This window comes from Anas acuta, chromosome Z (assembly GCF_963932015.1).
Source record: "Anas acuta chromosome Z, bAnaAcu1.1, whole genome shotgun sequence".
Taxonomy (NCBI): Eukaryota; Metazoa; Chordata; class Aves; order Anseriformes; family Anatidae; genus Anas; species Anas acuta.
In genome coordinates this window covers 70,794,254-70,807,021 of record NC_089017.1, presented here as the reverse complement: position 1 = coordinate 70,807,021, position 12,768 = coordinate 70,794,254, and the positions used below count along the sequence as shown (strand labels likewise).

Below are 12,768 nucleotides of genomic sequence, written 5' to 3'. Positions count from 1 at the left end.
CTTTCTCTGCCTTTCTTTCTTTGTGCCATTTTCCGCTACCCGTATTCACACTGAATACAATCAGTCACATGGCTAGCCTTCATGTGAACTCCATGGCACAAGATATGTAAGTATTATTCGGTAGCAATGAGGGCAAACTGCATCCCCTCAGTTCACTCTTCATTTACATGCCCTTCCCAGATTCCCCCTCCACGCTCCTTCCCCTCTTTTATCACCCAAATTCACCACGCATTGTTCTTGTGCTTTGTTTCCTTCTTCTGGTCTCCCCCATGGCCATTTACACCTCCTTCTTTTCCCGTTAGCCTCTTACCCTCCCTTCCCGCTCCCTTCTTGCTCATTTTCTCCCGTTGTTGCCCACTTCCTACTCCCACTTTTCTGCCTGTTGTCGGCAGATCTCTCTCCTTCTTCCCCTGTCGTAGGTGTCGCGACATGGATGTGGGCAGCAGTGTGGAGGCCTGGGGCGGCTGCTGGCAGCTGGGGGCAGAGGAAAACCCAATTTAACTTCTTTCACGAGACCCACTTCAGCTGCTCCATCCCACTGGCCTGTTAGTACAATACACACCGTGGGGCGAAAGGCTGGGCCGGGCAAACAACTTAGGTATATAATGGTCTTTGTTGCGGCTCGCTTTAATCTGGTGAATTACTGCAGTGAGTTGCAAAAGCGCAAATCCCACCCAACCGGAGTCGGTGATGGGGAATTGTGCATGTGCAGCCACCAGCGTGTAGCACTCTTCGGCGGCTCGCTCCTTCCTCTCGTCTCCTCTGCTCTGCCACTAATTTGTTCCAGTCGCTCATTAATACTCTCTCAATCACCCCCCCCCCCCCAAACAATTTCACCTCACCAAGTGTTTTTCCTTCACTCTCACAGCTCAAAATCCAGAGGACTTTTTTTTTTTTTTTTTTTTCCTTGCAGCTCTTCTAACAATGATAAACAGATGCTGGTGGTCTTTGCCCTACACAACTTCCCTCGTAAAATTTCGGGCGGCCCTTCGCCTTGCGAACCCGAGGCGGGGGTGGGCGCGCACCCGCAGCGTGGGCTGCAGACGTGGGCAGGTTTTGGGGCGCGAAGGAGCCCCAATATTTGGGAGGTTGAGCGGGTCCGCAGGGTTTGGGGCTGCGGCTCGGACCAAAGCTGTGGGGTCTGTGAGGGGAACCTCACAGCGAGCGCTGCGTGGCCCCGGGGGGTGCCGGGAGCACGCGAGTCTTTGCTAAGTAACCTTTAAAAATAAATATATATATATGTAAATAAAGAGAAAACGCAACGACGGAAGGCTTTTCCTTGGATTTTATTTAGATGGCTGGTTTTTGGTTGTGATTTTTGTGTGTGTGTGGTGTGTGGTGTGGTGTTACGTTTGCGTGTGAGAGGTTCGGTGTGTGCGTTTCCTGAGTGTCCGTGTGGTATTTTTGTGTGCGTGTTTTTTTGTATTTTAAGGGATTTTGGTGTCCTTTCTTTATTATTATTATTATTTATTTTTATTTATTTATTTATTTATTTTTATTTATTTCGGTTTTGTCCTGGTGTGTGCGTGTCCCCCCCCCACACACACTCCCCCCTCACCCCGTTATCTCCTCACCTTCACCCAGCTCCCTCACCCCCCTCACACACACACACCCACCTCACAGACCCCATCCCCACACGGGGGGGGGGGGGGGTCTCCAGTCCCCATCCCTGTCACGACCCCATCCCTTCTCCCCCACCTCCCCGTGTGTGCGTGTCCCCGATCCCGTCCCGTCCCGTGCGGGATCCGCCCCGCGTTTTGCGCCTCGCCCAGCCCAGCAGCAGCAGCGGCGGCGGCGGCGGGCGGGGCGGCGGGCGCCCGGAACAGCCGGTTGTTTAAAATCCTGCTCCAACCGTTTCTAATTCCCCCTTGCGCCGGGGAAGGCAGAGCGCGAGCGGGGAGGGGGGAGAGGACGAGGAGGAGGAGGAGGAGGAGGAGGAGAAGAAGGAGGAGGAGGAGGAGGAGGAGGAGGAGGAGGAGGGCGAGGAGGAGGAGGAGGGGCCGAGCCGAGCCGAGCCGAGCCGGCAGCGGGGGGGGGCGAGGCGTGAGGCGGGAGCAGCCCCGCCGGGCTCGGCGGCCGCCCATTGGCTGTCGGGGGGGGGGCGGGGGGCGTGTCCCGGCTTGGCGCCGGCCAATGGGCGCTGTGTGTGGCGGCGTCGCCATGGCGACGGGGCCGTTCCCGGGGAGGCCGTGATGGGTTGACAGGTGCGTGACAGTCGGCGCCTCTCGGCAGGCAGCATGTACGGCAAAGGCAAGAGCAACAGCAGCGTCCCGTCCGACGGGCAGGCCCGGGAGAAGTGAGTGCTGCCGCCGCTGCCGCTGCCGCCGCTGCCGCTGCTCCTCCAGCGGGCGGCAGCGCAACAACCGCCACAGCCGCGCGCGGCGGGAACGGAGCGCGGCGCGAGGCGGGAGGCGGGAAGCGCGCGGCGGGAAACCGGGGGGGGGGGGCAGCGGCTGAGGGGAGCGGGGTAACGGCTGCTGTGAGGGGGGGGGGGGGGGGGGGGAGGCGGGGGGGCAGGCACCACACGCACACAAAGAGCACCCTTAAAGGAGGGGGGGGGGGGGCTCCTTTTCGCCGCTCCCGCAACTTTTCAGCGCTCGCTGGGTGAGGGTGAGGGGAGCGGCGCCGCGGTGGTTGCGGGAGGGTTTTTTTTGTTTTTTTTTTTTCTTCGATGAAAGTTTGGGTAAAAGGTGAAAAAGGTGTGTGTGGGGGTGTTGGGGTGAGCAACCGGTGTCGTTGTGGAGCGGGGGGCACCTGCCCCCCCCCAGCAGCTCGGCAGGAACTTTGCAGCAGCCCCACAGCAAACCCCAGCCCTGCCCCGGGGGGAGCCTCCGCAGCCTGCCCCAAAAACCCCGCGAGCCTAACCCAAAACCCCGCACAACCCAAAACCCCGCACAACGTCCCCTCTTCGCCCTCCCCTCTCCTCTGCTCCGTCTCCCTCCTGTTTGCTGCGAGCCCACCCGGTAAGGTTTCTGTGTGTGTGTGTGTGTGTGTTTTAATTATTATTATTTTTTTCTTAAATATTTATTTATTTATTTATTTATTCCCAGCGCCTTGCCTTGCCCTGCTCCGAGCAAAGTTGCGGGGGCCCGGCTAGATGGTGCTGTTCCGCCTCGCTGCTCCCCCGCAGCGCCGCGGGGCGCACCCCCCCCCCCCCCCCCCCCCTTCCCTCCCTTCCCTTCCCCTCCCCAGATGCTGCCCCCCTGCTAACGGGGGGTCGCCAGCACCCTGCTGCTCTTCCCCTTCACCCCCCCCCCCCTTCCCCCTCTCTTCACCCCCTTTTGCTTCCTTTGCCTTGGAGGGCAGCAGAGATGAGACGAGCCCGGCGGCTGGCTGCTTAGCACACACAGCGGAGGAATGCTGCTGCATGGCACGGGCTGCGGGCTGTTCTCGTGTGCCATCTTCGCCGCGCTCCTCTTTAACCTATTCGATCAGATTCCGCCGTGGCAATGTTCATACACTTTCATTTTTTTGTTATTATTATTTTTTTCCCGGTTTCATTCTCCTTTCCCTTCGCGCTGCATCGCTCTGTAGCCGCGCAGTGCGCCTTGCGAGCGAGGTGATGCGCGAGTTCGTGCTCTGCTCGGAAAAGTTGCCGTCGGATTGAAGTTGCCGTCTGTAAAAACACAGCTCTGACAGCCGCGGGAGGCTGCTAGCTCGGGAATCGCAGGCGAAACGTGTACGCTCGGCTCCTGTGCTATGTAGCTATTTAATCCAGAACAACAGGGTTGTAATCGTATAATTTGTATTTTGAAAGTTTTTAGTAACAAATCTATAATTTAACTTCGTCGTATCTGTTCAAGGTTTTAAGTACCTAAAACGTGTTGCCAGTAACAGCTCCCCCAAACACACTTGAAATAACAGGGTGAATGTAACGTAAAAAAATAAATACACTGCCTTGGGTTCAGATGGCCCTGTTCCATGGGACATGTTTGTTTGCTCCTCACGAGGACGTGTGACAGTGTCAGGACTGGTGTGTAATCAGCCTGCTGAGGAACATTTTTCAGGTGTGCAAGACACGCACATTTGTGTGCAGTTCATAATCCAGGCTGTGATATATTTTACGGACCGATTCGATGCCAAATGTGTTTGTAATGTGGCATCTCACTGTAAGCTGCCTTTAATATTTGTGTCTTTTGAGGTTATGTAATTTCTATTAAAAAAAAAAAGCAAACAAGTTTTGCAAGTCATTTATAGTAGCCCTTGGCAAATTATCGGTTCCGAAGATGGCATTCAGTTTACGGTCTTCCTCTCTGCCCCTCCTGCCTGACCTTTGGGGTGAATTACCCGTGTTAGGTACCTTAACAACAAACGTGCAGTGCAGACAGATGGGTTCCAGGAAAACCAATACCAGATTTTTGTACAGTGCGGCTAGGTAACGCACTGAGGATGAACGCACCGTACCTGCAAACACCAAGAGGATGGAGAGAGAAGAATCAGAAGTGCTGTTACGCCCTGTCCTCCCCTTCTGGAGCCGCCGTGACACAACTCCTGTCTTGGCCCCCTGGGCCACCCGGCAGAGGAAGGCTGTGTTTAGACAGCAGCTCCTCCACGCGGGGCCTCCTTCGTTGCGAGAGGAACAAGACTAACATTTTTCTTATCAGCCTCTTCGGTTATCGCTTCCTTATTTTTAGGATTCCTGAGAATCGGATTAATTCAGATTAGGAGGTTGGTCCTGCTGAGATTGAGTGGCTGAACCCTCTCAACTTTCAGTCGTGGGGAAAGAGGGATCAGACCACACAAATTTGCACATCCAGTTATGCACCCTTTCAAGCAATGCTTTTATAGGCATTTGCAAGTAGGGCCATCTATCTATCAATAAGGAAAATGAAATTCTGAAGGGATTAGGTCTTCCTTCTTACCTTCATCCTTCGGTGGTCCTCTAAACTTATTTTTTTCCCCCAAAAAGCAACCCTATCTTGTTGGGGCTCAGCGTGCATGCAGGTTCTTCTTAAAAATTACCACGAGGCTCAATGATTTCCTTTAAAATAAAAGGATGCATGATAACAACATGGAAGCAAGCTGCTTCCATGGTCAGCCACTGATTGCTCTTCAGCTTGGCATGGGAGAGGACCTTGAGGAAGAGAGAACTTGGTTGGTGCTGCCATAGCATCCTCGCTCCACTGTTGTGCACAACCCTTCTTGCAAATGTCATGTGAGTCTGGTCTCAGCCGGTTGCACGAGGGAAAATCGTCATTTTCCTCTTTTCCACCTATCTTGCTGCTTCTCTGGAGGGAAAAGAAGGCTTCCCCGTCATTGTTCCTCCTCCAGTCCGTTTTGGCTGGCCAGATGTGTGTCTGAATTGCTCCTCATTACAGGTGGTGTGGCCGCCTATCTCCTCCCGAGTGGGAGAGCAGCGCCAAAGTTACTCGCCTCGTGTCACTTTTCTGTTGGTGCCCACGGGGTTCTCCGTACGTAGAGGAAATCTGACCAGTGATTTCCTCATTTCATCCTGCCGCTGCTTAGAAAAGCTCTGAGGTTTCGTAGGGTTCTGGAGGGTATGTGGATTTTGGGGCATAATTTTTGGAAAAAAAAAAATCCAACATGGAAAGATGGCGTTGCATGAATTTACATGAGTGAGGTTATCTCTCTCCACTGTCATGTTGGTAAACTACACAAAAGGTAAGATACAGACTACAATTAATTGGCATCCATGATAAGTTCTCCGCCTGTCTCTGGGAAACGATGAGCTTGTTTTTCAAGTTTCAGGTGTTGAGAAGATGCAGTGATCTTTCTTTTTTTTTTTCCCCCTGGAAAACAAAATGGGTGGTTTAATCCCTCTTCTCATACAAATTTTAGATTTGATGTTTGTTAACTGATGTAGCCCACCAGGTTTATCTGATGAAGTATATCATTGCTGCATTTGACAATACAGAAGTTGCAGGCGTACTGTGCCGGCAGTCAGCTTTGGAAGAATGTATTTTTTTAATCAGGAAGAGCACAGAAGAGAAGGTTCTGGAAACAGTAACTATTTCCAAGTATGTATTGTTGATCACAGTGCTTCAGGTGCTCTTTTATCCTGCAACAGTATCACGGACAGCATATGAAGGCGTTCCAAGTGATGTATATGCTGCACTTCAGGCCCTCTCAGGATAATTGGTTTTGCACTGTGGAGTTAACAGGTACTGGCAGATGGAAGGGGAACTGTGACGGACCACAGAAATGAACTTTGGTGCAGCGGCGTGCTGAAATGCCAGCCCAACTTTCAAGCAGGGATATTTGTTCGCATCTAGTTCGGCACATAAAAGTACCTGGCTGGACCAGAACCAAGGGGAAGAGGACTCAGTTTCTGCATTGCTTCCTCTGCTCAATCAGTCTGCTCATAATTTTTTTCCCCCCGTTGCTTTCTTCCAACTTTTTGTGAGGTGCCCAATTCCACCTTCCTTAGGCTCTGTCCCGCCGTGCAAAGGTTTGCTGCTGTAGATCGAGGGCTGCTGGAGGCCGCTCGGACCCTCTGGGTGCAGCAAATGCACCCTGGGCTGCAGCGAGCACGGTTCGGGCTCGGCTCAGAGATAATTAAATCTTGCTGGAGGAGACAGTAATTAACAGAAACCAGTATATATTAATAATTCATTTTGCTGAAATTATAGGCGAATGATAGCATCACAAGTCTTGAAGTAGCCAAACAAGGTTTTTATAACTTTGCCAAACTTTAACTGTTTGGGTGGAAAATTTGTCATGGCGTATGTAAGCCTTACTTCATTTGTTTCATTTTTGTGTGTGTGTAAAAGTTCAGGCGAAATGTTTAGGCAGATATTGAACATTAGGCAAAGAAGGAATACATTTTCCTGCATTTTAAAGGTTCTCCATGGAAAAGCAATGGGTGCCCCTCTCCTCTGCAACACCTGAAATTTGGTTGAGAAAGGCGGAGGGATTTCCTTCCAGGGATGTGCCTTTTACCGTTTGCATGACAAAGCAGCTGAATGTAGCCAGGATGGGAGCCTTTCAGAAAGATCAACCTGCATATGCTCAGGGCTTGCTACCATTGATGGGCGAACAGTTTGGGTGAACAGTTTGGGCGTACAGTTTGTCCTCAGTGCAGCAGGCATGCATGGGCGTCCTTCTCTTGGTTTTGGGGAGCCAGCCCCGAATGAATGCGTGGAGTCGGGTAGGTCCTGTCCCACCCAGAGGTGGCACCCATGGCCCTGTGATGGGACCTGGTTTCTGCCCTCAGGGGAGAACCCATGGCAGCTGCCCGGAGCTAGGAAGGGGACGAGGGACACTGGCCAGAGCGGTGGGAAATGGCCTTCATGTGGAGGGCTGGAAGCACCACGCTGGGGAGAACTTGGTGGCAGCGTGACCTGGGAAGATGGAGGTGGGCTGAGGAGGGGCGCCAGGGTAAATGGGGGCTCTTGGGGTTGTATATTAACCATAGTTCTTATTTGGCCTCGTCTGCACGCTTGCTGATTTACTGATTTTCCTCTGGAAGAACTCTGCTTTTTGTTGTGCAAAATAGAGCATTGTTTTTGTAATGAGTAGCTATTTGATCATTTGCTGTTTTGTTGTCATTCGGTATCTGCCTTACGGCTTCGCTTGCCGTTTCATCATGCTGCTGTTCCTGGAGGAGGAATCTGTTGCTGCTTTGGTGCACGGCACCAGGGCGGCTTCAGCTCCACAAACCTGTGGAGGTGTGTGCCGAGCTGGTTGTAGCAATGGCAGGCAGATGGGGAAAGGTGAAAGGCAAAGATACTCCATGATTATTGGGTAGCCAATGTGTGACATGTAGCCTCATACTGTTGTTATTATCATTATTTTAATACATTTTTTTTTTCAGAGCATTACATAAACTGCTAATGCCTACATGTAACTTCCACAGTCTCTGGCCACTCATCGTAACACCGAGTTGCCATCTCGTCACGTTGGGTATCCCAAAAACGAGGAAACAATACATGGTCTCGTGCAAAGTTAGTCTTAAATGCTTATCCTGTGGTATCAAGCCATCCCGTGGCCCACCCAGGGATGAGATAGGTGTCAAGAAGGGAGCGTAGTGTCACTTCCAGTCTCCTGAAGCAAGATCCTCCAGCAAAGGAGACTGGTCCTCCTGAAGCAATCTGAGCTTGTACCACGTCCTGGAGCCTGCCATCTGCCCTTAAAGGTGGTCCTTCCATGAACCTGCTGGCTGCAGGAAAGGGCAGAGCCCTGCGAGGAGCACAGCCAGGTGGTGGCTCTTCCCCATGAACATCTCGTAGCTTGCAGCTTGAGGGTATCTCAGCGATGGTGCCAGTTGGCTCCTGCTCTGCTGGTGTGTAAAAGGGGCAGACAGGAGCTGGGGCAGAGCTGAAGCTCCTGTTCTGGCCCCAGCCTAAAACTAAAACCTCTACGTTTTAGTCGTGTAGTGTCATGGTCAGGGAGTAGCTACTCTTTTCAGCTACTAGAGAGGATCTTGCACAGGCAGCAGCAGACATTTTAATTCAGAAGGCTCGATGACCTCCACGCTTCTCTAGGCTTCAAGATGTTTCTCCCTCCAAGTCCCAGGAGGGTAACAGGTGCTGAGAACACAAAATGTAACTCTCTGGGAAGTTAAAAGGACGCAGTAATTAAGACCATAACATCGTATCTTACTTCTGTCCTGCTTCTTTCAAATTCTTTGTTTTTGAGGGAAAATTAAGTGAGAATTTTTGTGGTGGGTCATTTTTTTTTTCTTCTCCAAACCTTCTGTTACTCCTGCCAGTGGAATCTTTTTGGCTTTTCTCCATCTTACAAGTATAGTGTCTATATCTGAGCACAGAAATCAGTAGAATGACATAATTACCTCTCCTTTAATACAATACATACTGCTTGCTTTTTTATATAAAACATTGCTGCTAATACTCCCTAGAATGCTTGCCTGTTTTTTTTTCTTTTATAAATAATCCATTTTGCAGTCCACATGCCCTCCAGGTTCTTTTTACAATACTGCTACCCAGCCAATTATTCCCCATTTCATATTTGTGCATTTGATTTCTTATTCCTGCGCATAGTACTTTACATTTGTCTGTATTAAATTCTCTCTTGTTAACTTTCCTTTACCCTGTTTGTGTCCCCATAAGGGCTACTGATCTTTCCCAATTTACCATCTACACTTTTGTGTTTCTACATACAACTCATTAATGAAAGTCTCTTAATGGAATTGGTTTAGGACAGCAAGAGTTTTCTTGAAATACCCTCTCATTTTCAGAAGCATACTGATAATGACTCTTTATTGTTGTTATTATTATTCTTTCATGCCATTTTTTTATTTCATGAAAGCGGTTTCCTCTGCATATGGCAGTGTCGTGATAGTCTAAGAGTCAAAACTCTTAAATCTTAACTTTTAGTTGAGCGATCCACTTGTCCCTTCTTACCTGCTCTGCAGTCACCCCTTCAAATAACCTCAGCCCAGCCTGCAGGTTGTTTCCATGGGCAGATGATGTTGGCTCCTTCTTGTTACTGTATTTGGAAGATGTTTATAAACTTGCTTCTGGAATTGACTTCAGTATGCTTTCTGAATGTAAGCATGATATCTGCATTACATTTCCTCATTGTTTTCTATCTTTTTATACATGCTATGGCGTTTTGAGATTATTTTTTTTCAGTTTCTTGGGTGTTTTTTCCTCTTTTTTTTTTTTTTTTTTTCATCCCAAATGCCAGACTAGTATCGAATATATAAATGGCCAAAATCCTGCCTTCTGGTCGTCATGGAAGTGCTCTGGCAGTGGGACAGTGAGGTTGGGCAGGTTTTTCAAAAGCTCTGGGTTCCCCAGTTCGGGCTGAAAAATGGTGCAATCTCTGGAAAACACAGAAAAATGGGTGACATCTGGGAGGAAAGGAAGAAGAGCTTGATGTGCACTGTTCAGCTAATCCTGGAGGTTCATGTAGCTCAGGTGGTGACAGCACTCCCCTAACGTAGTGCTGCTCCTCATCCCGCTGCCCAGAAGGGATGGAGCCTCCTCAGGTTCAGCCTCCGGCTCCTCCAGACACAAGCCTGCACACTGATTTGACATCCATGTCTCGGTTGTAGGAAAACCAGATTCGTTTCTGGTAAAGGAGACAAAAATGCAAATGAACCGAACTTTTCTTGCCCATTTGTCATCAATCTCAATGTAGATCTCTATGTATATCTGTTTCAAAGAGCTGACACCCTTTCTTAGGGCAGGTGTACTGCAGTTTCTTGTTTTTTAAGTAAAACTCACCTGTGAAAGAGCAGTGACTGGATGGATTTCCTTCTTTGAAGAGCACCAGGAGCGTGCCTTTTTTCCCCACCTTGTTTCCTGTACAGATATCAATTATTAAAATACCAATTTGTAGAAATCTAGGTGTTGGAGATCAAACTTCTCATGGCAAGGTAGGGTTTTTTGGTTGTGGTTGTGGTCTGTGAGGGTTGTGCTGCACTTGAGTGCCTCCTAGCATAGACCTCAGGTGGTTTTTGATCCCATCACGGTTAGGCTTTACTGCTTTTGGGTGTGCACCTCAGAGTGAAGCCCGGTTGTCCAGGTGGGTATTTTAACTGGGAACTGGCTGTGCTGCAACCAAGTGCTTCTTGCTAAATTTGTATGGGTCTGGTTGAAACCAACCCTGCGTGTAAAACCCAAACTCTTGGTTGGATTGATCAAGCCGCAAGTACAAGTGAGAGTGGTGGTTTGCTACTTGGGCTTTGTTACTCTGTTTCTTTACAGTCTCTCATTCCTAAAGAAATGACAGTCTTTGAAAGACAGAAAGCATTTCAGTTGGGAAGAGAGAGGATTTCAAGAAATGAATGTAATGGGAAGGGAGTGCTGATGACAGTGTCCCTTGTTTTATATTCACTTCCGTTCCATTTGCAACATCTGTGACTTTGGGAGGTGATTTCACCTTAAAAGTAAAAAAAAAAAAAAAAAAAAAAAAGCATTCCTATACGTTTTCTTGAAAGAAGCCAGTGTCTTGTAAGCATAGAGGTAGTTCTTACCAGTCTATGTAAATCCCACAGCTGTGCATGTAGTATTTTTTTCATATTGATACTGAAAATGTCTTGTTATTAGCAGATGCACTTTTACATTTGTCGAATGAGACTGGGAAACAAATAATGTTCCATTGCTGGGATTAAGTTTTTCTCTTGGCAGTTAGAAGAAGATAAGTGTCTTCTGTACTGTTTGTTTTCTGTGATAATCAACTTAATGTTCCTAAAAGTGGCAATGTTAGTCTTGGAGCTAGTTTTTATTGGTTAAAAGTTACAGCAAAGTCCTTGCAACCTGAGCTAGCCTGTGGTGTGGTGTTGGCATACCATAGCCTGTCACTGGGAAGTTCTGAACTTTCTGAAGAAAATATTTGAGTGCAGAAATGGAACTATAATTCCTTAATAAATATGTTGTTCTTGACAGTCTCAGGACAAAATGGATCATGTGGCTGACAGGCTGTGTGATTGTGTCATAAATATTCAGAGATTTATGAGGCCGAAAGTAAGGATTCCTTCTGATGCTCATGCTACAAAAGTTGCGGTGCTTTATCAAATACTTGTAATTACAACAGTGAGACTTGATAAAACGAATAGCCCTTTGCCTTCTTCACACTAAGTGCTTTATTTACAGCTCTTCTCCCCCCGCAGCCAAAGAGCAGGGGGCTGGTCCTGCATGGCCCTGGCTGCTCCCGCTTAGTCCATCCTTTGAACTGAGGTGGTAGAGGGGAGTTGGCAAAAGCCATTTGTAAGGTAGGGAGTGTGGATGAGTTAATGAAATTTCATCAGGTGTGTCAGGAGTAACGAAGCTCCCTGCTGACTCTGAAACTGTGAGAAGTGAAGGTTATGGCTCTCATTGACAGCCTCTTGAACTCCTGGGCTCCTTTACTTGCTTTTTATTAAAACCCTCCTGAATCGGTGTATATTGTTTAATCTGCCTTGAAATGTGAATTATAAGTCAAGGCCTCTGAGTAATATAGTGAGAAGTCGTCTGAATTTATTGCACCTTCTGAAAGCACTTCCTACAGCTCGGTAACCTGCTGCTCTGCTGCCGGTGCCTTCTGCAGCCGTGGTCTCGCAGGGGACTGCTCTGCTCTGCTCTGCTCTGCTCCATCCTAAGGATCAGAAACTTCTGCCGTGATCAAATATTTGCAGAGCACTGTGCGTGGAGGGGATGCTGTACAAACTTGAAGGCATGTTTCCTGTCCTAAGGAATGAAGTTTGTTTTTGCTGCATGTTGTAACATAGTGTAAAATGGAAGTTGGTTTTCTGAATTGGAGCAGGAAAAGTATGCGATCAACAAATGAACAGATAACTGCTTGTGCACAGGACAGTATGTAAGAAAATACAAAGCTAGGAGAGATAAAGGAAGGCTTCAGATCGGAAGATGAAAAAAGGTTTGAGAAATATTAAAATATGCCTCTAGTAACAGCAATATGCCTGACAAGCAGATCTGAAAGGTACAGCACATTTGTATTTTTGACTTCTGTTGCAGCTACTCAAGTTCCCTGTCACTTCTAATTTTACTATCTGTACATCTGATTCTTTATAGAAGAGATGTTTATTCTGATGAGACCAATACCTGTACAGATGTGTAACTGCAAACCTAGTTATACATACTTTGAATTCTTTTTAGAAATAAGGTGACAATATCATGCAGCAAAACCAGAAGGAAACTCTGTATTGCTATGAAGATGCGTGACTTAAATAATTTGCCTAACTATGGTTGGGGAACCTATAACGTGAATGAAAGAAACAGATCGTGTTTTCTTTGGACGTCTTACATAGATAATAAAAATCAGACTGCAGTATTGGATTCATAGATGTTCCTATGCTAGTCATTCAGAAGAGTATGCATTTTTTTTTCTTACTATTATTCT

General features: G+C 48.2%; 1 protein-coding gene across 4 annotated transcripts in view; it reads left to right on the top strand.

Annotated features, from left to right (window-relative positions):
- Nucleotides 1-2,138: 2,138 nt before the first annotated feature.
- Nucleotides 2,139-12,768, top strand: part of SSBP2 (single stranded DNA binding protein 2) — a 188,527-nt gene continuing 177,897 nt past the window's right edge. For 3 of the 4 annotated variants that reach the window (XM_068665873.1, XM_068665874.1, XM_068665872.1), the window contains exon 1: nucleotides 2,139-2,296. In XM_068665873.1, coding sequence (XP_068521974.1) covers nucleotides 2,238-2,296 — 59 coding nt within the window. In that variant the 5' untranslated portion in view covers nucleotides 2,139-2,237. The remainder of the gene's footprint in view (nucleotides 2,297-12,768) is intronic. The other variant, XM_068665875.1, reaches the window with a different exon arrangement.